Below are 25,793 nucleotides of genomic sequence, written 5' to 3' on the forward strand. Positions count from 1 at the left end.
TGCACTCTCTTAACAGTTCAAGCCATTTCGCGTGTTACCGCTTTACCTCTGCACCAGATGGTTCATTTCCTCGGGGACTTCCACACGCGTCCCCAAGGTCGGGCAGCCTGACAGCGCTCAGGAGCACAGGGCCCAACTTTGAGGTGGATCCGCAGAAGGGCTTGAGGCCCCGCTTCCTTGGGTCGCGGGCGGCAGCACAGCGTGCCGGGCTCCCTGCGCCGTGCTCGGACTGCGGTCGGGACGGGCGGCGGCGGCCGGGAGCTGCCGCTTCTCCCTCCCCGCGCACGGAGCGGCCGGAGCGAGCCGGGCGGCTGCTGCCGGCGGGCCGCGACACGCAAGGGCCGGGTGGCCCGGTGTTAGCCCCGCTGACGTGCGCCCGGGGGAGGGCGGCGGCGGCGGCGACGGCGGCGGTTCCCTCTTCCCTCCCCTCCCGCTGCACGCAGGAAGCTTATCCGGCCGCGGCTGGCCCGGCGCCCCTCACGCGGGGAATTAAGAGAAATACCCGCGGTGCCCCGGGCCGGGGTCCGCTCCCGGCCGCCTGCGGACCGCGTGGGGAGGGGGCGCGCTCGCCGCAGTCCGCCCGCCCTTGGCGCGGGGCGGGGGCGCTCACTGCAGTGCCCGCTCCGCGCCCGCGGGCGGGGGGAGCGGCCGCGCCCCGGCTGCAGACCCCGGCGGGCGACGGCGCTGCGGGCGCCCCGGGAGCGCCCCCGGCGGCCACACCCCGCGGCGGGCCGGGGCCGGCGGAGGGAGGGGGCCGGCGCGGGGTGTCTCCGAGCCAGTTCTCGCGGTGCTGGCCAGGCTCAGCCTCCTTCCCCTCCCCGGCGAGCGGTGACTGTGCACGGCAGAGCGGGGAGCGCCGAGCCGGGCGCCGGGGGAGCCCGCGCCGCCCCGCCGAGCTAGGAGGAAGGCCGCCGAGCAGCGCGCCGCCCGGCCCGTCCCCGCCGCCCTGCCCCATGCCCCAGCGACGCTGAGCCTCCCGCAGCCCGAACATGGCCACCACGGCAACGTGCACCCGCTTCACCGACGAGTACCAGCTCTACGAGGAGCTTGGCAAGTACGGAGCCTGCTGTGCGCCCCGCGCCGCGCCCCGCCGCCCGCCCCGGCCCCGGTACCCACCGGCGCTGCTGGGAGCACTGTGCCGGCGACCCGGCTCTCCCGAGAGCCGGAGAAGGATTAGCTGTCGCGCTGTAATCCGGTTCTCCAGCCCCCCGTCCACCCCAGCGACATAGCCGCCGGAGGGCAAGGTGTTCCTGCCCTCCTGGGTCGCCCCGCCGCAGCGGGTGTCCCTGCACCCTGTCTCGGGCTGCGCGCTCCTGTTGCACCCCGAGATTTTCTCTGTTCCCTCCTTTCCTTCCTCGGGACCTGGCTGCCCCGTTCTCCTTCCCGCACCGTCTCCCAGCTGCACGTTGCCGTTCCCTGCAACTGTTTCTGCGCTGGGACGCGACACTGTTACAGCCACTCCGCGATGCTTCAGTCCCCACTTCCTTGTCCCTGTGAAAGGACCAGGTGCTGCTGCACCGCGCTTCTCTTCCCTCCCCGCTTCCTCGCTTCTTCCCTCCCTCTCTCCGCACTTGTCTCCGCATTGGCAGACTTGCTGCTGCACCCTAGGACAGGGCTTTGCAGGGGAGCGCAGTTGGGCAGGAAAGCAGTGCAGAAAGGGCTAGAGTAGGATTATGGGGACAGTGCTTTCCTGGGTGCTACTGCTTGCTCCCTCCCTTCCTGCACCAACTGCTGGGCTCTGCTGCATCTCTTCTCTATAGCCCGGTGTCCCTGTCCCTCCCCAGGCTGCTGCAGCTGTGTGTCACCAAGCCCGGGCCCCAGTGCTGGTGCTCACCTTGATGCTCATTGGTTTGTATGTAGAGGTTGAGGAAGGGGATAAAAAGGAAGGACTCTGCAGTATTGGAAGGATTCAAGCTATTTTAGGCTCTCTGTAGGACTAACTATCTGTGGGGCCCTTGTGCAGCTTCTGTTCCCCTCTCTCATAGTTGAAATATGGACATTTGTCCCTAGACATGGGTTTGCATTCCTGATCTGAAGGACTTGGAATTTTCTGCTAGTTTTCTCATATTTGTCCTTTCCTCTTTTCAGATCTTTCCTGTAAAGCTAGTTGTTGTTCTTTACCCACCATGGGGGGTTTTTTGTGTTTTTAAAAAATAAGGGGCTGTTTCCAAGTGCTAATTGTGTAGTCCTGTAGATTTTCAGTCTCTGTCTTTTCACCTTGGTCTCTTGTATTCACTCTTTTCCCCTCACAGAAATCCTTCTTCCCTCTCTCTCAGACTTCTTCCCCAAGAGTAATTCTCTTTGGAATAGTTGTAATAAAGTCAATATTTCCAGCTTGAGGAAATGTAGAAAGCCTTGTAGTTTTCTACTCATTTCATTAGTAGGTACATGTGCATCCCCATTTTGTAAGTGGGTTGAGGGATATAAGAGAACTAGTAACTTCTGCAAAGTGTTGGAATGATTTTGTGACTGAGCTTGCACTTGAGCATGGGAGACGTGAGTCCTGGGTTTGTGCTGTGATTGTCGGGGTGCTGTCTCTGGGAGATGGACTAACCAGCTAGTGTTTGCAGTGCCATTCTGTCTGTCTCTTGTTTATCAATCCCTTCATGTCCTATTTCTATGCCTGTATGGTCTCTCTCATCCCACACAGTGTGCTCTTCCTGCTGCACTGTCTGTGAGAGAGCTTGAGGAGTCTTCAGGAGGCTTGAGTACCATATAGACTTAAGTTTTTTGCTGATCAGACAGCATACGTTGTTCATCAGATTCTCAGGTGTTGTGTCCCTCCTCTGTATGTCTTCTGCCCTTTCCTTAATCTGGTCCACTCTGGGAACAGAAATTGTTGCTGTTATAGTTTCATTTTCAGTTTCATAGCACCTACCCTCTTTATTTTTCTTCCAGGGGAGCCTTCTCTGTGGTCCGCAGATGTGTAAAGAAAAATTCTTCACAGGAATATGCTGCAAAAATCATCAACACCAAAAAACTGTCAGCCAGAGGTTAGTGTCTCTATCTACCTTTCTTCCCTATATTAATAGGAAAATACTTCACTGGAGTTGAGGCTGTAATAAATTTAAGAGATCTGGAGTTACTTGTTTCAGTCATTATTTTTAGACATTTCAAAATAATTGAGTTGTGTGGCAAAGAGGAACCTGAAAGAAGGTAGTGTAGGATGATAGAAAAATTCCTGTGTCTGGAAATGGATACTCTGTAATGTGATGTTGTCTTTTTTCTTCTTGAGATCTTTCTTCTTCAACGTGAGCTAGAGGTAGATTCATCTATGTGTGTGTCTGTACCAATCACTCATAATAAAGAGAAGTGTTGCAGACTTATTTTGCTGAATGTCTTTTTTACCTAGGAGATTTGTCTTACCAGAACAGATGTGATTATTTTTTTGAAAGATAGTTGCTATATGCCCTGCTCCTTTCATGCTATATGCCTTGCTGTAGTTAAAGGTAGTGTGTTTGGAAGTTAAAAAGTCTGCATTCATAGGCAGAAATATGTTTGATGGAGAAGTCTTGCCAATTTGATTTCTCAGCATATTAGAACAAGGGGTTTGTGCTTTCATTACTCCTGGAGACTTACAGAACCTGAAACTAGACTGTAGTGTTATGAAAAGAGAAAAAATCGAACTCTTCTAAGCTGTTAGTCTTTTGCTTTCCAGGGACATAAGTATGCATAAAGAGTAGTAGCCATATAGTGTGAGGGGAATGTGCATCCTCAAGTGTGTAGGGAATCACTACAGGGATTGGGTGGGTGGGGTGAATGAGGGGGAGAATGAGAGAAATTGACCATCAATGAAAGATGCTGAAAACAGGGAGTACAACAAGTTGAGATTCCAGAGGCAACTCTTTCTAGAAAAGGTGAGCAAGAAAAGTTGTAAGCCTTTAGAGGCCTTTCAGATTTCACAAAATTAATGTATGAAGCCCTTGATTATCTTGCTAGTTGAGTAGAGGGCTTAGTAGGGGGGTTGAGAGAAATGAAAGGGAAAAGCATGAGGAGAAAGCAAATGATCTTGAGAAATGATTTAGAAGTGAATAATGTTTTACCTAATCCTTACAAAAAAGAAAAATAGAATATGTATTCTCCTTTTTGCCAGAATATGAAATGTGATGATAAGAGCAGAAGACAGCTTGAAGAATAGTGAAAAATTTCCATTTACTGCAGTTTGTGTGGTTTGTATAAAGAAGTAGTGTCAGTGGTAGTGTGCTGTGAAGCAGTGATTTTTTTTCTTTTTTTTCTTTTTTTTCTTGTTCTTTTTTTTTTTTTTTCTTTTTCTTTTTTTACTTCTGGAAGCAAGCATATCTACTAAGGTGTTTAGTATTTAGCCTGAGTGAGGTGGTTTTGGGGACCAACCAGTGGAGCCCTGGATTGTTAATTAAGTGGCTGCAGATCTTTTGAGAATCAGTGTCCCCTCAATGGTCACGTGACAGTGCCTGATGATGTAGGTGGGATATCCAATCTCTTGGGTTCAAAATTAGTTCAACTTAATATGGGAGAGGTCTGAAGAGTGGCTTTGCTTTGCTGACGGCTATTAATGCTGTGTTTGCTCCCCAGACTTCCCTGTCCATCCTGTGGTGAGGACTAAAGCTCAGGAGAGCCTTTCTCAGATGTTAGTGGACACCAGGCTGCTTGGAGAAGGGAGATGCTGTTTGATTAACTGATCATGAAGGTTAAGCCCTTATCGTACAAAGAACAGGGCACTGAAGTTAGCTCTGGAGATAAGAAAAATGGGAAAAAATGCATGCTGAGCACAGATGAAAATTCAAAAATATATTAGCTGAGGGCCAAAACTTTCAGAAAAACTGATTGAATCATTTTTTTAAGTGTTTGGTCATTTAATGAGTTACAGAGGGAGAAATGCAAAGATTCAAATTGTTTTTCATAGTAAGGTGATGACAGTTTAATGACCCAAAAAGTAGGAAAAGTAAGTATGGGTGAATGTATTGATCTATACTTACTATTTAGATTTCATACCCTCCTATAAATAAAATACATTGAGGCTGCTAGCCTGGTCATTAGCTACTCAACTCAAGGCAGCTGGCAATGATATACTTTAAAACGTACTGGTTAGGTAGGGTAAATGTGAGGAGAACCAAGAAAGAAAATGTGTGTTTCTGCTTCTACAGAGGAGTATCAGAAACAAGGTACTGATCAGGTTGTGTTGAAGTTTTAACTGAGAACTGAGGAATCTGTGAAAAGTGGATGGTGACTTTAGCTGAATATGTAGGTTCCTCAATTATTCCAGCTGTGTTTGCTGAGAGCTCAAGGGGTAAGAACAAAAAGTACTTATAGTAAAAGACATGAGTATTTTGGTAGGAAGTTAGTGAATTCACCTTGGAATAGGTCTTTAAACATCGAAGGAGAAATGCGTGCTATTTAGACATTGCAGCTGTAAATCAGTGATTAGGGAGATTCAATTCAGCAACCTGAAAATGAAAGTCTTGGAAAAAGGCATTTTAGAAAGCTGCCTCCCTAAGGAGCAGAATTATGGCATTAATTCTGCAGCATCTTGGATATGTGTTGCCTGATGTGTCCTTTCCCCAAGCTGGCCCTTCTCCTTGGGCTGTCCATGTCTCTGCCCATCAGTACCTCTGTCCAAGGCTCTCCTGTGCACCCAGCTGCACGCTGTCCATTGTGCAGGGTAACCCACCTTCCCGACCTTCCTCCCACACTGCTGGTTTTCTTCTAGGCATGGTCAGAGAGCCAGAATATTCCCTTATGTGGGGACAGCCAGCCCCTCTCTAATTTAAGCATAGCTACATTTAACATTTTATACTATCTCTAGCAGAATTTGAACCTGCATGGACACCTGATGCAGTAACTGCTACTTCAAGAGTCAGCATCTTGCTGCTGCTGCAAAGTATAGCCCATCGCTGCTTCACAGAAGTTTTGCCTGCTGTAGTGCTTCCCTTGAATCTGTTCAAGGCAATGGTAACAGAGCCTTGCTCTCCTCCTGCAGTACTTCTTGTCACCTTAGTTTTCCAAGACTTGTGATGAAGAAATACTAGATAACTAACTGGGAAGTGCTGAAAAGCTTACTGTATGTGGCTGAAAAGGAGGATGAGGAATGCTTCAGGGTGAATTATATGCAATGAAAGGGTAAAGACTTGAAGAGGCATGGTGTTTCTCTGTGAAATTAAGGAGGGTGGACAGAGTGCTGGTCCTAACAGCTTCAGTCTAGTAAACTTCACCCTTCATAAAATACCAAGTCAGCAGTTGAGAGGAGTTTCTTTTTTATACTGTCTGTGATTTTTGGATGCCTATTCTCTCATTTAATAAATTTTGTCAGTGAGAGCTGGTCTAAATTAAAATTCATATTTTGGCTTTAGTGAAGTATTTGCTATTATTCATGTTGTGTTGATGCTTAAGTCTGCCCAGTGAAGATCGTGCCAAGATGTGTAATGTTAAATAGGGTCCAAATGCTTGTGGAAAGGGAGAGGAACTTCACCTTAGTCAGCGTTCAGCTGACATATAAGAGCAGTTGTTATTACACATGGAGGAAATACAATGCTTCAGTCATCTGAAATTCCTACGGGATTGAATGCACAGACTTTTAGCGTAGAGGGAAGTAATAACTGTAATTTTTTGAAAGTTGTCTTGTGGCTTTCACTAGAATATACTTTTTGAACATGAAAATTCATAGCAAGTAGTGCTACAGTGACGTTCAAATAAAGTAATATTACTTGCAGTGATAAAAAGATCAAGAGAGAAGCAGCAGCTTCAGTGGCAGTAGGGAGATATCCCCAATTTAACTTGCTAGCATATACTTCAAGAGAGAGTCTGGCTTTTGAAAAAGGTAGGCAGAGCTTTAGGATTTGATAATTTTTAGGATGTTTTTAATATCAAATAGTATTTAGTGATTCTGCCACCACCGGTAGTATTTCTGCCCTTTTTTTTAGGTGCGGAAGGAAAAATCTCTGTGTATTACATCTATTGCTAAATTTAATTTGCTGTTGAAAATCCATATCTTTTAACTCTGGCAAGTGACATCTCTTGATGAAGGAATTAAAAACAGTTGTCTTGTAAGTTAGTCCACTTCACTGTCCTTACTGTGGCTTTGCTTTTGACTGTGAAATAGAGGTGGCTTCTCTCCCTGTTTTTCATCTTTCCAAGATTGTAAACCAGATAAAAATTTGCAGTCTACTAAGTTATTTTGTTGTTGTTCCTGTAGGAGATTATGTGGATTGTGGGAGGAGCAGGGAATTACTTCTGTGAAGCAAACCCCAACAGGAAAAAACCACTCTTTATACTTCCAACTCTGCTATTTTCCCACACCACTATTGTCCGGGTTTTTGGTTCCGTAGTGGTTGCTGATTTGGGCTTTACAATATGTTTTGTTGAAAATGTCAGCCTGGACCTTGAGCTTGAATGCTGCAGAGGAAGTCTAGCAGCATCAGTCCCTAACATCTCTCTTGATCTGGTCTGTACATGTTCCTAGCTGCTGCTTGCATTAAAACTCCCTTGGACTGCTCTTGAGGCTGCCAGGTTTCGAGTGTCTGTGGGGCAGCGCACACTGCTGGAATTGGCTGTGTGCAGGCTGCTGCACTGCAGCGGGCCACCGGCTCCGCCAGGGCAGGCGAGCCCAGCATGTGGGGGGCTCAAGTGCAAAGCCACACTCGCATAGAAATGTCCTGTGATGGGTGTCCTCTATGTGTTCCTGTGTTTGCAGGTTGAGGACAAATGTCCTTTCTTGCAGAGGGTGACAAATCAAACTGTGTCTGCTCAGCTGTACTTGCTGAGCAGCCAAATCAGGTCCAGTCATTTGGTTTGGGAGAGAAGATTTCCTTCCTGCAGCATGGGCTGAGTGAAGAGCTTCCCTGTGCCCCGGCTCCACCCCGTGCCTCCCCTTTGCTGTGTGCAGAAGTCTGAGAGATGCTGGGAGCATATATAGCTGACCAGCTGCAGTGGGTTGGAAATTTTTTGGAGGTCTTTGCACACATGGAGGGAAGCAGAGAGCAGAGTGCTGCACACCCCCCAGAGCAGCGTATGAGGCTGGGAACTGCCTGGTGGAGCGACTGTAAGAGTCTGGGTGCTCGGGATGGGGCTGCAGGGGAGGAATTAGTTGGTGGAGTGGGTTTGTGGGTAGCAAGTGGCTGAACTTTTCACTGTGCCCCACAGCACACAAGTGCCACAGGGGCTGGTGGTGAGGCTGCTCAGCTGATGTTAGAAACAGCAGCCTTCTACCTCCCGCCAGCAGCCTGCCTCCCCCTGTTCTTCCCACCTGCCTCTGCTTGCAGTCCCCTGCACAGGGGAAGAGGGGTTCAGATAGTATATATACACCAGTAGGAGAAATTTCATTTTTTGGAATTGGATGGGAAGAGGTGTTTGGAGAAGGAGGAGGGCTTGTGCCAAAGAGGAGACCCTGACCTTGGAGGAGAGGCTGGACCTGGGAACTTAGTGGGGGGCTGCTGAGGGTCAGCTTGGCTTTTTGCCTGCCCCAACATATCAGTACCGGCAGGAAAATACCCTGGTGTGAGAGCCAGCAGAGATTGTTGGGGTGGTGAGTGGTGGAAGCCTTGCTTTACTGTGGCTCACTATGGCTAGAAGCTGGCTTCCTCCCACTGTGGATGTTAGTGATGGTTGGGGTTACCCCAGGTTGCCTCTCAGTTTACGCTGTATATTTTATAAAGGAGCTGGAACAGAGCAGACAGGATTTCAGCTTGTGTCTGTCTTCTCAGTGGTCACATTGAGTATTAAATTTCCGGCATTAACAATGAGGGGGGGGGGGGAAGTGGGCACACAGATTGGGCAGGAATTCCTACTGCCTCTGCACGAGGTTAGAGAAAGAAGCTTGGTGAGAGAGTCAGGTTTCTTGTTTTCCCAATATAAACTGGATTTGTGTATGGCAGAAATGTGATTAGACTAACTCCTGCACGTGTCCCAAAGCCCTTGGCTCTAGAGCATTTACTCTGATCAGCGAGCCATGGTTGAAATATTTGTAGGTGTCCCTAGGGTGAAGAGCAGGGTGTTGAGCAGCCTGTAGATATTTTGGGTAAGGAGAGCTACTTGGAGTTCTTGTAAGAAGGATCCTTGTAAGAAGGATGCTTTTTTTTGTGGTGTATCACAGAGATTTCAGTCTCCAAATTTAATCCTTCTCTAGACAGCTAGCAAAATCATCACTAGAGGGGGATTCATCTGTGGATCAGAAAGAAATTTTTAAAGAGTGCCCTACTCCCCAACAATGGGTTAGCACCACTGTTCCACTGTTTTAAGAGAGGACTGTCACAATATTTTTGTTCCTTTCCACGCCCTGCAAGTATTCTAGTTGTTCTTCCCTCCAGATTGGGTGAAGACAGTTTTTAAAAGGGAAGCATGCTAATGCAAAAATTTCTCTGTGCTGTTCACTATGCTGTTTGTGAACACAACCCTGACAATGAAGGCATCACCCCCCACTTTTTCTGACCTGTCACCTGTTTTGGTTATTCAGGTGTTTCTTTTTGTTTCCTCTGTTCTTGAAATCTCCTGCTTTTTACCAACATAACAGATGTAAAAAAAACCCACATTCATATGCCAGTGTTTGACTATAAAGTGAGCTATTGCTGTTGGCTTGGTTGGGCAAAGAGGGCAATATTGCCTGGCACCAGGGTCACCAGCACAGGAAAGAAGCCTTGAATGCTGTAAAAAGAAATGTGGAGCATCTCACATCATTGTGTGTTTGCCTGCAACTGAAGTGATGTCAGTGCTCAGAGTAGTTATCTTTGAGAAAACAGAGGTGCATTGATTTCTGATGGGCAAATGCATCCTTAAAATTTTGAGTTGCTCACTAGATGTTTTGGGGTTTTTTTAGTGTATGGAGGAAATTGACCCTGTAACTTCAACTGCTGTAGTTGCTGCTGGTCCTTACAAAAATAAGCTTAATGCTTCAAAAATTGGGGTCCTATGAATTAGGCTAACATCATGTTCCTTTTTATACCTTATTAAATTTAAATACCACTTTATACTTTGGTTACATCTCCCCAAACATTCTGGTATTGCTGCCTGCATGATTTTTGGACAACAGTTGCAGAATACCTCCGAAGAAATGGGCTGGCACTATCTTAGAAGTAAGCTTTCTGAACACTAAGGGTAGCCAAAGTTAAGTGTAGCATGGATTTGACTTTCTGCTGAAACTGAGTCTATAGTTGTTAGATTTTATTTCCTTGTAGCTTTTTTCACCTTTTACTCTTCATTTGCCTTTCTTTCCTTTTTAATTTTGAGTTCATTTTGAATGTTCATTTGTTTTTCACGGATCAGTTATTTTAACCCATAATTATATTAATTTATAATGCTTTGATAGAAAATAGCCCTTTAGTAATGCTGCTTTACTCTCCTTCCCTCCCAGAGAATACTGTAACATTTCTGTTGCTCCCACAATTTAGATGACCAGACTAGGAAATGTGGATGTTGGTGCAAACGGCTGATTACTGACGTCTGAGACTAATACAGAGATGCCAGGAGAGCTGGTCAATGATGTATCTTGCCTTTTTATGATGGAATCAGGAGAGGAGGAGATGACCATGTGACTTTACTTCTGGTGTCAGTATCTGTCTTGCTCTGCTCCTGGCAGAGCCAGAAAGAGAATTCCCCATCTCTGAGATGTGAGTTGAGTAAATGCGATGACATTTCAGAGAATGTGTGTGCGCGTATAACTTTCGCGTTATGTTCCCGAGAGCACGAGTTACATATCTCTCTGGTGACCCCCTGTCCTGCTCCCGTCCAAAGTTCCCGTCCTGAGTTAGCTGTTGCCCAAGCCCCCACAGCCATGAGCCCTTGTCTTACCTGTGCCTGGAGTGTGCTTACCTGTGACGCTGGGACAAGTCCAGGTTAGTGTGGTGCTTCAGAGAAGGTTGCTAGCTAATCTTTTCTCTTTGCTAGAAGCCACAGGTGATTTCGCTGTTAAACACAAAACTTTTCTTTCTGGGACCCCAAAGGCATCATCTCTTTTTGCAGTGCGATTATTTGTGTGATTCTGTCAGAGTCCTAAAAATTGGGCTGAGAATTGTCTCAGGCATTGTGGGAATGAAGACACAGTTAATTTTAAAGAAAAACAAATGCCATGTAAACTTATCTCTAAAGAAGGAATATGCTTGCGATGATGAGCCTGGGAGCGGCCACAGCTCTTTGTAGACCTACGAGCCAAAGGCTAAATGGCAGATCAGACAGGGAGTGGCAGCCTGCCTGCTGTGGCAGAGCTGCTGGGTTATCTCTGGGGGCTGTTGCCATGATGACAGTGGCAAACAGGGACTGAAAAATTTACCAGATGCATGTGAGCCAAAGGATCAAACTTTCTCATAGGAGAGAAGGGAGGGGAGGAGGGTGAGTGATGAATTAACAGACAGTATCCTAGTGAGAAATGCCAGGCTCACTTTCCTATACAACTGGGATGGCAGGGGGGAATGCAGACTGGCATTCCTCCTCCAGTCTAAACTCTGAGCAACACTGCCCTGATAGATTTCCTCTTTGAAGAGAGGGTGAATGCACCCTCCTTTCACTGCATAAGTCATTGGGATTTGCATTGCCTTGTCAGGTGGAAAGTAAGAAGTGGGAAAAAATCGTCTCTCTTTTTTAGTCTTTTTTTTCCTATTCTCTATACCTACAAGTAAGTCTAGTTCTTTACTTTGTGCTTAGAGATTTTCTGCGCTAGAGTTAATGGAAATCAAGTTTCAGTGTTGACTGCAGGTTGCAGACTATCAAACATGATTCTAACCAGCCTGCACTACTGGCATCAATAGCACAAGACTGTTGCCATTGAAAATGTCTGATGCAAAACCATACCAGCACTACAAGGGCTCGTAGTGCTCTTGACCCTGCATATGCTTTTATTCCTTTCCCAGAGCTGGGGCAGTGTCCCTGCATATCACAGTTGACAGCATGGTGGGCAGGCAGTGCATGAGAGAGGCTAAGCTTGGCAGTTTTCCCTCCTCTAGAGTCTGAGGAAGCCCTATTACGGCCCTGTGCTGCAGCCTCCTTTGTGGAGGTTGACCACAATAAGGACTGGTCCTAGGCTAATTAGTGATTTGCAGCTGGCTGGGGAGCACAGAGCTGGTGAGGGGGTCTCTACACTCATTGCCCAAAATCTCAGTGCTCTCATTTTGCTCAGCAAAATGTGGTATCGCTTGGTTCTTTGCAGTACTGCAAATTATTATGATACCTGCTTGCAGGCAGCTTCAGGAAAGACCTATCTGGCTGTGCCTGGAAAACTTCTGAACAGCAATATACTAGTATAAAATGTTTGTCTGAAGGCTTAGTAAGGTAGAATTGTGGTAATAAAAACTAGTTTCATTATAGAAGGGCTTCTTCAACTTAAAACATTTATTTACAGAATGAGACACTTATATCTATGGAAATTATTGATATAGGTCTTTCCCACCAGGCCAAATCCCAGTGGACTTTTTAAGCTCCTGTGAATACAGGCCATATGTGAGGACAAGGCCTCCAAAGCCAGTTTCTGAAAGCCTATGAAAAGGATTCTTTCCTTTCCTTCACTTCTACTCCTCTTCTAGGCACCTGAGTTAGCTGGTGTAGGCTGCAGCTTGTCTTATGAAGCAACTCAGTGTTTGGATGTGCTTTATCTTCTGCAGTTACTGTGTCATCCCTGATAAGTCAGTTGGTGTAGACTGTGGTAAGTGATAGCTGTGAAGACAGAGATGTCATTTCTTGATGTTGAAGACAACTCTTTTTTGAAAGAGGTTTTCTCAATCCCAGGGGAGCAGTGAGAAAAGGAGAAGCAGTCTGACATAGCCTGATGTCTGACGTGAAAAAAAGGAGACTGAAGAGCTAAATCCTTAAACTTTGTTGTACTCCCTCTGTTCCCTGTTCTTTTACAGGGACCTCTCTTTCACAAGAGAGGTGCAGCAGAATTTAGTCTGTAAAGTTTCCTGCAGCTCCGGAGATGGGTGAGATGTGTGTGTTTATCCAGCTCTATTTGCTGCTAGAGACCTGATCTCATACACCTGACTCGAGATGTGACTTCATAGGGGACAGTCCAGTGCTCTCTCTGCAATGCACTTTCTATATGCACATTTCAAATTACATGGGTACCCTGGAAGCTTTTTCAGGGAAAACAGCTGGTTAAAACTCATCCTATATTGGTCTCCAGTGCCTGCCAAATAAACTTTGTGTTTCTACTGTATTAGAGCAGCTGCCATTCTGAAAATGTCCATGTGTATCTTGGTTTGTTTTTTCCTTTTTATAAAAAATTTATTTATTTCCTCATATTCCTTTATGTCAAAGCATATAACATTTCATGAGTAACGGGCCAAGAAATTGCCCATTGGCTGGAGGAAAAAGGTAGATGTAGAAGGAGGAACTTGTCTTTACTGGCCCCTGGAACGTTTTTCTTGGAGGCTACTAGAGAGTATGACTTGGTGATGCCAAGCAGGACTTTTCTGTCGTTTGGCAATAGAATTGGTGTGCTGTTAAGTTTAATTTTGCCTGCCTCAGGCCCTGTCCATGTAAGCTTTGGGTATCAAATGTCCTCTGTTGAGATTGTGTCAGAGAGATTAGAAGCATTGAAGTTGCACAGCTTTATTTTATAACTGGTGCCTGTGCAGAGACAAAGCTTAATTGTCATGATGTGTTTCTTCACTACAAGTTAAAGTAGTGATTCACAACTCCTGTGTTACTTTAAATATTCCTGATTTTTGAATTGCAGATTGAAAAGTGGCTTTCAGCTCTGCCCATTTTTGTTTGACTCGTGTGTCATCTGGCCTAGAATCTGCCAGCTCTGCAGATTAGGGTGTTGTGTTGTGTCTGCTGTTTGTTATGAAGTTGCCTGGATTAAAATTTTTGATGCAGAGCCTTCTCTGTTTGTCAGAATTGCTCTTGCACTTAATAAGGATGATGTAGAGGACTGAAGTGTTGGTCAGCTTGTCCTTTGTGCGGAAGCACTTCTACAGTAGTAGACTGGGAGTTGAGCTCTCATTTGTCTTCTCCAGACAGCCAAGTTCAAGAAGAAGATATGAAAAAAGGGACCCAGGGCAGTTGGCTTTTTTGATAATCATTATCAAATATTGCTAACAAGTTCAGGTGACTCTAGTTGCTGCTAGCAGTTTATATTGCTGCACACCTGGTTACAGTTTTAAGGAAGCACATTATACCTTCTTAACTCTTTGTGGCTATGTACATTTAGTTTCTTCAGTAGTCCTGAAGCTTAGCTTAAAAAGCTTTCCTTCCTACCACTTCACAAATAGTCAAGAAGTGTCTTATCTCCCTGATGAATTATGAAATGTTAATTGCTGAAGTTTTTTCTCATTTGAAAGCACAGCCAAAATTTCCCTGTCTTGGAAACAAAACCTGGGTCTAATGGTTGCAGTTACCTTATCTAAAGGGGTGGTGGGGGTTGGCTCAGGAACAAGGCAACGTGCAGCTCTAGTGAGCCAGAGGAACTTAAATTCTTCCTTCTGCATCTTTGAATTCCTGGATCCTGCATTGCAGTGACTTGACACTGCTGCGATCTGCCTCCCTGTCGCACTGTTACCTTGTCTGCTAACCAGCTGTAGTCTGATACTTATTTGGCTGGTTCATCCAAAACCACAACACCTGATGTGGTCAGCTGATGGGGAGGAGAAGGGAACTTATGTCCAGAAATAAGCTCACTTGGTGTGGTTTCTCTTAGTTAGGCTGTTAGGACCCTCTGTGCCTGGTGAGTTTAAGACAGAGCTGCTGGAGTTCTTGTGCACGTACAGTTGCTGTGAATGCAGCAGAGGAGGTGCTGATATGTCTGGGTTGCCTTTGGAGCAGCTCTGTGTCCTACTGTCTCACTGCGTGTCCACTTTAAGAGAGTTCATCTGCAATGCAGCTGTTAGCAGGGAATTTCTGTAAATCAAGAGGGAGTGAGTGCAAGTGAGCCCAGTGTCTGCAGTTGTGGCTGGGTCCTCCCCAAAGCACAGGAAAACTTGTTCAGAAAAGACTTTTTGCAGGAGGAGAAAGGGATGGCAGCACAGTTCTGATGGTAGGAGCCCCTCCCTTCTGTGCCTGTGTATGCATCAGCTGCTCAGGGGCAGGAAAACATGGAAAAGCACAGTGGGCAGCAATCCTGGAACTGGAAAATCCTGTCATGCTTTCCCCTTCCTCACTCTGCCACAGTCTTACCAGGTGTTTGCTTAGGGCCAGTCCTGTCAGGATGTCTTTATAGCACACTCCCTTCTTACACAGCATGTCCTGTTAGATTTTGGAGCTTGTTGTGAGCTTCTGCATGTCAGTCAGAAGTTCACAGAGGCCCCATGGGTTGCAGGTTTACAACCGTGTTTTCTTTTGTTGCATGGCTGTCAGAGAGAACAAGTACTAGTGCAAAGGGATGATGCCAGGGAGAGAGCCTACAGGTGGAGTCAGTTGGAGTGCCCTGGCTGTTCAGGTGTTGCACCTGGCAGGGTGGGGACTGCTGCCGAGTGACTTGCTGTGAGGGTAAGGAGGAGGAGAAGAGCCATGTGTGCAGTAGCCCTGCTACAAGTGGGGTAGGTGAGCCATCTGAGGGGAACTCTGAGAAGATTGCAGCCCCTCCAGCACATGTCAGGAAGGCTGGCTGGGGGGCTTGTGGCTTTAAGCATGTGGCTGAGGAGTGGACCACTTGTTGTTCTGCTCTTCCCCTGCCTCTCCTCTGCAGGAAGCAGAAGCTCCTCGAAAGACTGCCTGGCTATCAGCTATGACAGGAGCACTTGTACAATTGCTTCCTTGTTCCCCGTCCACAAATTTCTGAGGATATCCTGGCGAAGAAATTCCTCTGTAGCTCACAGGGATTCCTAGGGCCCCTTAGGCCATCGCTGGAAAGGGCCCTAAAGGACCTTCCTCCAAGGTGCCTGCAGTTTATGGGGAGTGCATAATGCTTTTCATTCTGGTGCATTCTGGCAAGGCTTCTTCCTTCACTGTATTTAAAAGTATTCTGGGCAGACTTGGTTCCATATTTCTATTTCAATTTCTTTATTTCCACTTGGGAAAGCATTTCCAATTGACAGTCATTGGTGATGCAGAAAAAAATGATGTATGATTCAACACCCGCTTTTCCTCCTCTGCTTCCTCTCTGCCTCTCCTCTTTTCTGGACATTTGTTGTCCCTCTCGTAATAACCAAATTGTGCTAACTGTGTGTAAGCAATGTTCCCTCCCCTTTTGCTGGGGGACTGTCTGACTTGTTGTAAGAAGTTATTTTTAGGGTTTGCTTCCTGGGATATTCTACCCGTGGCCAGTTATGGTGATGAAAATGTCACTGAGATGCAGAAAGGACTCCCAATTCATTGATAGCATGCCTGATCTTTCTTTTGTAAAGGTGCCCATGGAGATCATGAGTTCCTTACAAATACATTGCCAACACTTAGGGACACAGCCCCAGTGACTGTGCAGCATAACTCCCTGTTAAAAGTATAATGGGCTTCTGAATTAGCCCAGGGGAAAAGAAGAAAACAAGAAAAAAGATATTAAAAATAAATAAAGCCTTTCTTTGATTGCAGTGGACTTTGTTTCTGCCCTTTTACTTTTTATTTTTTGTATATAGGGATGTCAGTGCTGCAGAGCTGTGTGTCAGTGTACAGGCCAGTCCCTCGCAGGCAATTTGCTCCTTGTACTGGATATATTATGTTGCACTGGGTTGCTGCCAAATGGCTGGTCTAGGCTAGAGGAGAAGGTGTGTGCTTATTCTTTTGAAACACCTCTCCCACCCCCCAGGTCTGTGACTTGCAACGCCCAAAAAGTTGATCTTTATGGCAGCTATAGCTAACAAAGCATGAATATAATACAGGCAGATTACAAAGCTCAACTGACCAAGGCTGTGGGCTGACAAAATACTTGGCTTTAGAAGCACCTGTGTTTTCCTCTGAATATGTCTGTTCCCTCTGTATTGCAGCACATTTCTTTTCCTTTTTAGTCTTATGCCTTGAATCAGGAAAACAAGTTCAGAAGAACCATTCAGTAAGGAATTATTGAAGTGGTGAAGATTGGCAGTTATTTAGTCTCTTGGTAGACTGGAGATCTGTTTACATCTTCATATGTCTTGGAGCAACCATAGAAGGGGCTGCTTTAGTGTAGCTCTGGAAACCAGGATCTTCTGCAGCTGGGTCTGAGAAAAGTGCATGTGGAAAGAGCTTTTGGAGTGTATGTGGAAATAGCTTTTGTGTGCCAGTATTGTACTCCTGGAAGAGAGCACAGGAAGCAAGAGCCCCTTGAGTAGCTTTGGATCAAAGTAACAGTTTGGATCAAGATAACAAGTTTAACCAAGTTAAACTTGGTTTTCAGGCCTGATGCTGTTGGGATCAGGAAGCTGTGTGGCTGTAGTGCAGGGATGGTGGCAGCAGTCTCGAGTGGGTGGGTGCTGTGCCTGTGCAACACAGAGACTTGTGAGCTGCCTGCAAGGAAAGCTGCTTACAGAAAGATTGGGGGGGACTCCTCCCTGATTAGATAGCACGTTCAAAGTTATCAGTGCTTAGAAACTCCTCTTTATGCTTTTAGATACAAAGTGTTTCTATGTGTGTAGCATACATGCATAACCCTGCGTATGTTTTAAAGTAATCCTGACAATTGAAGTTGTTTTAGTGAGTGGTAGCTTTTATTATGTCTTCTTGCTGTCTTGCTTCCATACAATACCTTGAAGAGCCTGAGCACTTTATATGCACAGGATGAAGTTCTTGGACTCTTCAGGAGCCAGAGGCAACCACGCTGTCTCTTTCCCTGATGCCAAAGGATTTACTGAGACATGGTGCGCTTTGCTCTTTGGTACAGAAGTATTTTGGTGGCTGTGCTACAGGTGGTATCTGCTGTGGCACATGTGTGCATTTTAAGTCTTCTCTCGTTGAAATGTCTGGTTAGCTGCTCTGTATTTACTGCTTGCTCTGCTTAATTTAAAGTTCTCCTAGCATTGCTAGGGGAACTTAGCCTTAAAATAGATGGTTTGACCTTTTTTTTTTTAATTATTCTAATCCCCTGGGGCTTGATGTTCCTTCTTGTCAGAAGAGCGTATTTTAACGGAGGTATTATCTCTTTCGGAGGGAAGTCATTCAGCACTGGGGTGCAGTGCCATTCATCTGTGCCTTTAAGAAGATTTTCTTTTTTGTTTACTTCTCTCATTCATGTCTTTCAAATATCAAATCAAGGCAGTATTTCTAGCATCCTTCCTTCTCCCAGCGGCTGGAATAGCTAAAAAGAAGCAATGGATGTAACCTTGGTGTTGCATGGACAGAGGCCCCACAGCATCTCCTGCAGTGAAGGATGGCATTATGCATTGAACAGTGATGTTCTGCTGAATACCAGTATTAGGAGTATGCAGAAATTCTGAGGTTGTTTCCCTCTTGAGTGTCTCTCATTTTCATTCAAGCATAAATTTCCTTGGTTCATTCAAAATAAATCCAGCTGTTTGGTGACCAGTGGCTGCATTATCATATAGCATTTTATTCAAGAACCACATCGTATAGCTGTGTCATGGGAAAACTGGGACTGGATGCAGTAGGTGTGCAGGCTTGGACAGCTCTGACAGTGATGGCTGAATTGGAGCACACTGGGTTTGAGAAGGAGCTTTTGTGGCCCCTTGTGCACAGGGAGAGCATTATGGTTTCTGTTCATGTGTTGGTAAAGGTGGAGTCAATGCTGGGAACCTCCTCTTCCAAGTAGGTTTTTTCCTAGGGTGTTTAGTCTTGTTTTCCAGGAGTTTGTGGGTGTTTAGTCTTGTTTTCCAGGAGCTTGGTTCTCTTTGCCCCTACTGCTTTGTCCTTCCAAAATTTGTATTCCCCCACCTGAAGGAATGTCATCATTCCACTGCAATGTGCTCCTCTGCACCACAAGGAAAGTGTTCCTGCAGCTTTTTTTCACCATGTATCCTCGGTCTTACTTGGTTGCTCTACCTGTCAACTATGTAATACAACAAGAGGTTTCATTAAATATCCTTGATCCTCCCAGTACTACTACTGGGCAGGGAAGTATTAGCCTTGTTTTACACTTGGGAATACTGAGAAAGATGCAAATTTTCAAGTGCTTTCCAGAACACTTGGCAATGAGCCATGATGAGTTAGGAAAAGAGTCCAAGTCATATTCTTTGCTGTAACAGTGATAGGAAGAGTGTAGGTAGAAAAAAAACTGTGGGCATTTGGCAGGAAATAACGTGGGCTAAAGCATGTAGTAGAATGAGGAGTTGTGGTATAGTTTGCTGTTACAGGGATAATATTTTGATGTGTTTTCTGTACTACTTTGTGCTCTGATTTGCTTACTGTTGTGTAATACAGCTCCAAAATATGTTACATTTGGTATGCCTTTGGACTCTCTCCCTTTCAGTGATTTTTCCAGATGAAGAGGATTGAAAACTCAATCAGAGGTAACTGCTGTTGGTACAGAAGGCTCTTACATGACAATAAACACACCATGGTTTTGTGTGTGTGTGTGTGTGAAGACCAATCAGAATAATTAAAGGAAGTCACTTAGATGTAAAATTATTAACTTGTATTCATAACTACAGGGACAGTACCATCTGCAATAGTTTATTTTCTGAATTGTTTAAGTAAGGTGGCAGAAATGAAAACTTAAATCTCTAAGATAAGCAACTGTACCTAAGAGTTAAGAAAACCCTAATGTCATGACAAGAATTTACCTAAACTCTATAATTGTCTGCATTTTGAGAGCTAAGTAATTGATTCGGTTGTGAAAATTTGGATTATGGGATGCTGTCAGGTAACTGTTCTACCCCGCTCTTGCTGTGTCTTTTGGCTAATAATCTGTCTGTTAGTGCAAAGGTTTCTGCCTTCCTGGAGAATTTAGAAGCATCCATATTAATGCATGGTTTACGCATTTGAAATCTTTCCCCAGGAAACAGCTGTAGGTGCTCAAGGTATACTGAGCAAGCCCTACTGCAAGCCCTCTTGACCATATGATAATGTCAAACTAATATGAAGTCTTTAAGAGCAGAACATCCTTTACCACCCAGGGAGGAATAAAATCTTGTGTGTGTTTAAGAAGATTACTGTTAGCTCATTGGAAGGAATAATGAGAAGTTATAGGACAGGGCTGAAGACCTGTCATTAACTGAAAGCCAGGCCAGGGGAAGGAATAAAAACCGTAAGGGAATGACCAGAAAGCTATTCTACACTTAATAATGTGTATGCTGGGGATACTGCTTACTTTTCAAATGGGGTGATTCTGGTTTTCTTTAGAAGACAGTTAGAAACCATACTGTGGCAGTGCTGCAACGAATAGCCATATAAGAGTAGAGGGAAAAGGGAAATAGTAGGGAGAGGTGGAATGTGATTAAGGTTAATTAAAGTGTGGTGTGAAAACTAGTTAGAGGCTCTGGTCTGCCCTTTCTGTAATAAAAACAAATGTGGTTATGCAATGCATAGAAAATTTATCTTTTCAATAATTCATTTCAAACTTGTTGCCTTTAGACAAATATTGTAGATAAGAAAAAAAGAATTAAAAACTTGTGTGTAATTTAAGTCAGTATATTAGAAGAGGAATGCTTTTAAAAAAGGAGAGGGTTTACACAGTTACTTCTTCAGGTTGTGTTTTTTGCATTGCGAGATTCATCAGTTCTTTCCTTTGTACAGGGTGACTGGGATCATCCTGAAACATAGATACGTGACTTCTTTTTTCCTGTTGACAGTTGTTTTCTTTATAACTTCAGCAAAGAATGCAGGCTTCCCTTTGGAGAGAAAGGTGCTCTCCTAACACCAGAACAGGAGAGTGAAAGATGGAGGAAGGTGTGGATGTTGGGAATGATTCATCCTATGTCTTGATACAAAAAAGCCCAAACAAACAAGCAAGAAAAACCATGAAAACAAAACAACAACAGCAGAAAAAAAGCAGCAATGTACATCCAGACACTATCCTTTTTCAGTCTGTCCTTTCTGCCATCTGGCTGTCCTAATGTTCTGGCATGTTGCAAGTTGTATTGTTGCTATTCTACCTGAATTAGCAGGTTTCAGACACCATTGGTTACTGAATACGAGGCAAAATTAATTCGAGGTCTGGCAATGAGTGTATATTAAATTTAGGTACTGTCTATCATGACTTGACTTTCTCCACTTTTGGAAATTGTATTTGTCTTTTTGTGCTTGAGCTTTGTTTTCATCTTTAGCAGGTTTGCATAGTGTGTAATGCTGCTGAGGACTAATGCTCATGCAGGGACCTATGCTAGCACTATTGCACATAATGTTTTGGCCTCCAGGTTGCAAAGAATTTTTCTGCTAGTGGATTTTTTTGATGGAGGACAGAGGAGAAAAGAAAAGCTTCAAGAAAATGTAGTATTCCATGATGCTGTTTTTAGAAATTCTGTGAGGTGCAGGTTTATATAAAAGACACTTAAAAAGCATTTCCCTGCCACCCCCAGTTTTTTACCTCCTATGAATAAAAGAATGTTAATACTGTGAAGGAGGATGTGAAACACTATTCTCCCAGGTTCAATCCTGTGAACAACCTCTATGTGGTGCATGGTTGGTATTGGCTTTTTACGCTGGAGCTATAAACATTGTTCTACTTCTCTCTGTGGATGATATGTTGGTCACCTCCAAACAAACAGGGTGTCTGTTCATGATTAGAAATTCACTTTGAGTTAAGCAATATTTGAATTGAAAGTGTGAAGAGCATGATGTCAAGCCTTCTCCATGGAAAATGATATTAAAAGTTGCTAGCTGTTTCAATGCACAAGCTGTAGTGGTGTCAGCTATGTTACTAACTGAAAGCCCTGGTGATTGTACAAGTTTTGTGAAACACTAAAATAAGTGAAACACTAAAATAAGTGGAGAAGGTATTTCTCTGACTCTTGAGTGGATTTCAATTTTCGTGGAATCACAGAATCATAGAATGGCCTGGGTTGGAAAGGACCTTAAAGATCATCTAGTTCTAGCCCCCCCTGTCATGGACAGAGACATCCTTCAGAAGTCCAGGTTGTTCAGAGTCCCATCCAACCTGGCCTTGAACACTCGCAGGGATGGGGCAGGCAACCTGTGCCAATGCCTCACCACTCTTACAGGGAAGAATTTCTTCTTAGTATCTGATCTAAACCTCTATCAGTTTGAAGACATTGCTCCTTCTCCTGCCTGCCATTTATAAATAGTTCCTCTCCATCTTTCTTGTGGGCTGCCTTCAGGTGCTGGAAGGCTGCAGTTAGATCACCCTGAAGCCCTCTCTTCTCCAGCTGTACAATCTCAGTTCTCTCAGCCTTTCCTCATAGGAGGAGTTGATTAGATCCCTCTAATCAGCTTGGTGGCCCTCCTATGGGCTCGTTCCAACCAATCAATGTCCTTCTTGTGCTGGGGACTCCAGAGCTGAAGGCAGCACTCCAGGTGCATGTTGTTGGCTCGTGTCCAGTGTCTCATCCACCAGCACCCCCAAGTTCTCAGCAGGGCTGCTCTGGATTGGTTCATACCCCAGCCTGGATTGATGCCTGGGGTTGCCCCTGCCAGGTGCAACACTTTGCACTTGGTCTTGTTAAATCCAATGAGATTCCCATGGGCCCACTTCTTGAACTTGTCCACATCCCTCTGAGCGCCAGCCTGGGCTGACTCTTCTAGGAAGAAGTCAACTTTCCCTGTGTGCTCAGTAGTTCTGTAGCTTCATAAAAGTGAAATTTTTATTGAGGCTTCTCTTTGGGCTTCCAAATACACATATTATTTCAGACTTTCAGCAGAAGTGAGAGTTCACTGTTCTGTCTGTATGTGAGAGAGGGGAAATATGTATTTGTTTCTTTAGGTTGCTTATGTGCCTGAAATTTAAGGGTGTGGTTGCATATCTTCACAAGTCCATGATGTGATCATTAACCCCAGAAAGGTCTGAAAGTTTGGCTTGAGTAAAGCTTCTGTTTTAAAATGAGGTATTGTTCATTTTTAAGTCATGAGGTATAGCTTAATTGCAAACTGGAGATCTTTAAAACCATCCTTCTCTTAACTGTCTACTAATTTGAAGTAACTGTGAACCCAAATGAAGAGAAAATAGTGCTTGGGTTTGAATTATTGGTATTTATGGAAAGGCAAACTGTTTCCTTCCCTTCTGCCCTTGCTACAATAAGGGCATTGCTTTTGTGCAGTGTAAACTGCATTTAGTAATGGTCTTGTGCTTAAGAGCTTCTAGTTAATGAGACCTATTAACAATAATGAAAAATGGCATCCCTAAAGTGCAGAGCTAGTCAGAAAAATAATTCTTCAAGAATGACTGGATGGCTGTGTACTCTTTCTTGGCTTATTTAATTTAAGGGGTGGGGGAGGAGCACAGTCTTGGCTCTGAAACTAATTATTCTTCTACATATGTGCCCGTGATCTGCAGTTCCTGCTGGGGATTTGCAGAGCTGGGGCTTCTAGAGCTAAAGAACTTCCCAGACTGAGCCTAGCTGAGACTGGGGCATGTAGGCTTGGCTTTGCTTTCCCAAGATTCAGTGGGAGCAGCAGTAGTAAAACCCTTTATTTTTGTCTGTTCAAATCAATGCATCTGAGTCAACAACACAGAGCAGAGTAGAGTAGAAAAGTGATTTTTTTGCATGGAGTAGAAAAGTGATTTTTTTGCATAGTTATTCATCTGGCTATGTTTGTATTTTTGTGTGTTGCCACCTCCGCATCATGTGCTGTTTTAGTTAGACAGGATATACATTGCTTTTCAATATGTGAATAATCCTGCTTAAGGAAAGGGGAGGATTGGCAATGATTTTATTGGATTTGAGATACAAAAAACCCTACGTTCCTGCTTAGGAAAGGACACAAGGAGACTGCCTGGATGATGGCTGTTCATATGAATAAACAGCAAGGCATTACAGGGAAAGTCTAGAGTAGTGAAAGCTACCTATATCTCTGCCTTGGTGTCCTCCCACTCAGTATTGCACTCCCATATACATTTTAGTAATTCCCTTTTGAGCTAGGACAGCCTGTCATGCCAGCCGGCAGACTTGGAATAGCTTGACTTAGTACAAGACCACCTTGTCCATCTTCACTGAAAAGGATTTCTCTGGTTCTGTTACTGCTCTGTTTCTACTAAGAATTACAGTTTTTTGTGGTTATAGGTTCTGTATATTGGGAGAACTTCCATGCTCTGGGACAAAGTGGGCACATTTTAGGACAAAGGAGAGATTTTCCTGTAAAGGAGAGATTTTTAGTACAAAGGAGAGATTTTCATGTTTCTTCTTCCGCTTTGGGGGCAGCACTGATTAGTGAAGACTTAATTTCTTGGTTCTGTACCCTGGTTGCCAACTAAAACTAATGGTACCACACCCCTCAGGGTTTTAATTGAACTTCATCTTCTAAGAAGGCACCATCCTATTAACTGCCATCTGTGGCAGGATCACATGCTCAAAGCAGTCCTAGATGGATAGACAATGTCCAGCTCAGTGGCAATTCTTCTGTCTCTTCATCCTCTGGTGCTAAGTAGAAAGGTGTTAGTGCCTGCTTACAGAGGAGCTGTTTCTATGCTATAAAGAAAGCATTTCAAACCACTTTTCCTTGCCTCTAGCAGGTTTTGGGAGGTTCATGTAATTTTTCAGGATATTTTATATGCTAATGTATGTGTCCTTTGTGGAAGAGAGCAGTTGGAGTGTTTGCCATAGAGCACTCAACCCCTACTGTAGAGACTGTTGAGCCATCTGGGGGAGACAATCACCTTCTTGAAAACAGGCTTCTGAAGCTGTTTCTGTGTGGAGATTGGAATCCAGTGGATGCCTAGGGCATGTAGGAGCATTGGCTAGGAGCTTCCTTTAAAATGGAGCCAACAAATATACTGTATGGTGAGCTGCTGCATCCCCAGTGAAGCTGCAAGATTCTTAGACAGGAAGCAGGGCAGCTCATGGAGAAGGAGGTGGCTGGCAGTGAAGCGGGGAGCAGAGCACTGATGGGGGTGTGCAGAGCGCTGCTCTGTAGGTGAAAGGAGAAATTAGTTCTTGGTGCAAAGTGTTTTGTGGCCTGATGGCCAAGGCCACTCACCAGTGCCAGCTTTACATGCACATTTGGCCAGATTTTCTTTTCCAGGTCTTGCTCTTTCCTGCTGTACACTGCCACAAGTCCAAGATTTGTGAATTTGACCCAGAATTACCAAGATATGCCTCTGCTCTGTTTTCTTAGACTTGTGTGTTTGAAAAGATTGGGATTTCCTTACTGAAAAATCAAAACAGAGGTGATTTCCCCTGGAATTTCATATCATCTAACAAGGTGTTAACAGAAGGAAGGGAAAAAGTAATTCCACAAACCTGAATACTGTGATGTAAGCTTGTGCTAAATCTTGGACTTCATTAATTGCCTCTTGCTCTCCTTAGCTTGTCTGTTTTTGAGGCGGAAGCACTGAGCACCCATGCTTCTATTGGGGATAATTTATCTTGACATTCCCATTGTTGAGCATTCCTTGGGATCAAACATCTAATCATGCATTCTCTAATCACATCTATGATGTGGCATCACTACCAATTTGCATAGACAATGTTAATTCTGCTATTTTTTTCACTTCTAGGTATTTTGGAATGGAACTTAGGTATTCCATTTTTAAAAATGTGTGTTTTGCCTACAGGATCTACGTAAATATTCTTCCTCTTTCTCTTCATTGACTTGGTCATTCAGTGCTGCAATCCAGTGTTTTATTATTCCCACTCCTGGGTTAACTGTTGGCTGGTAGGGAAGGAAGGCTTTTACATCTATGAATCCTTTGCTAGGGGATAATGTCTTTTGCAGTAGCTGCCACTTCTCCTTCTATCACCCTTTCTATGATTTGTGAAAAGTATGCAAAAGAGCATAGTGAACAAAGATGCAGTTTATCACAATCTGCCATCACTTCCAAGATGTCTAGAATGTCTTTTGACTCTGGAGAATCGGGATAAATGACTGGGTGCCTCTTCAAAGTGCATTTAATGTTTGAATATTAGAGCATAGTTTCTGTGTAGCTG

General features: G+C 44.7%; 1 protein-coding gene across 10 annotated transcripts in view; it reads left to right on the forward strand.

Annotated features, from left to right (window-relative positions):
- The first annotated feature begins 830 nt into the window (after positions 1-830).
- Positions 831-25,793, forward strand: part of CAMK2G (calcium/calmodulin dependent protein kinase II gamma) — a 117,409-nt gene continuing 92,446 nt past the window's right edge. For all 10 annotated transcript variants that reach the window (XM_084210687.1, XM_084210692.1, XM_084210693.1 and 7 more), the window contains exons 1-2: positions 831-1,054; positions 2,899-2,993. In XM_084210687.1, coding sequence (XP_084066813.1) covers positions 990-1,054; positions 2,899-2,993 — 160 coding nt within the window. In that variant the 5' untranslated portion in view covers positions 831-989. The remainder of the gene's footprint in view (positions 1,055-2,898; positions 2,994-25,793) is intronic.

This window comes from Fringilla coelebs (assembly GCF_963513975.1).
Source record: "Fringilla coelebs genome assembly, chromosome: 8".
NCBI classification, from domain to species: Eukaryota; Metazoa; Chordata; class Aves; order Passeriformes; family Fringillidae; genus Fringilla; species Fringilla coelebs.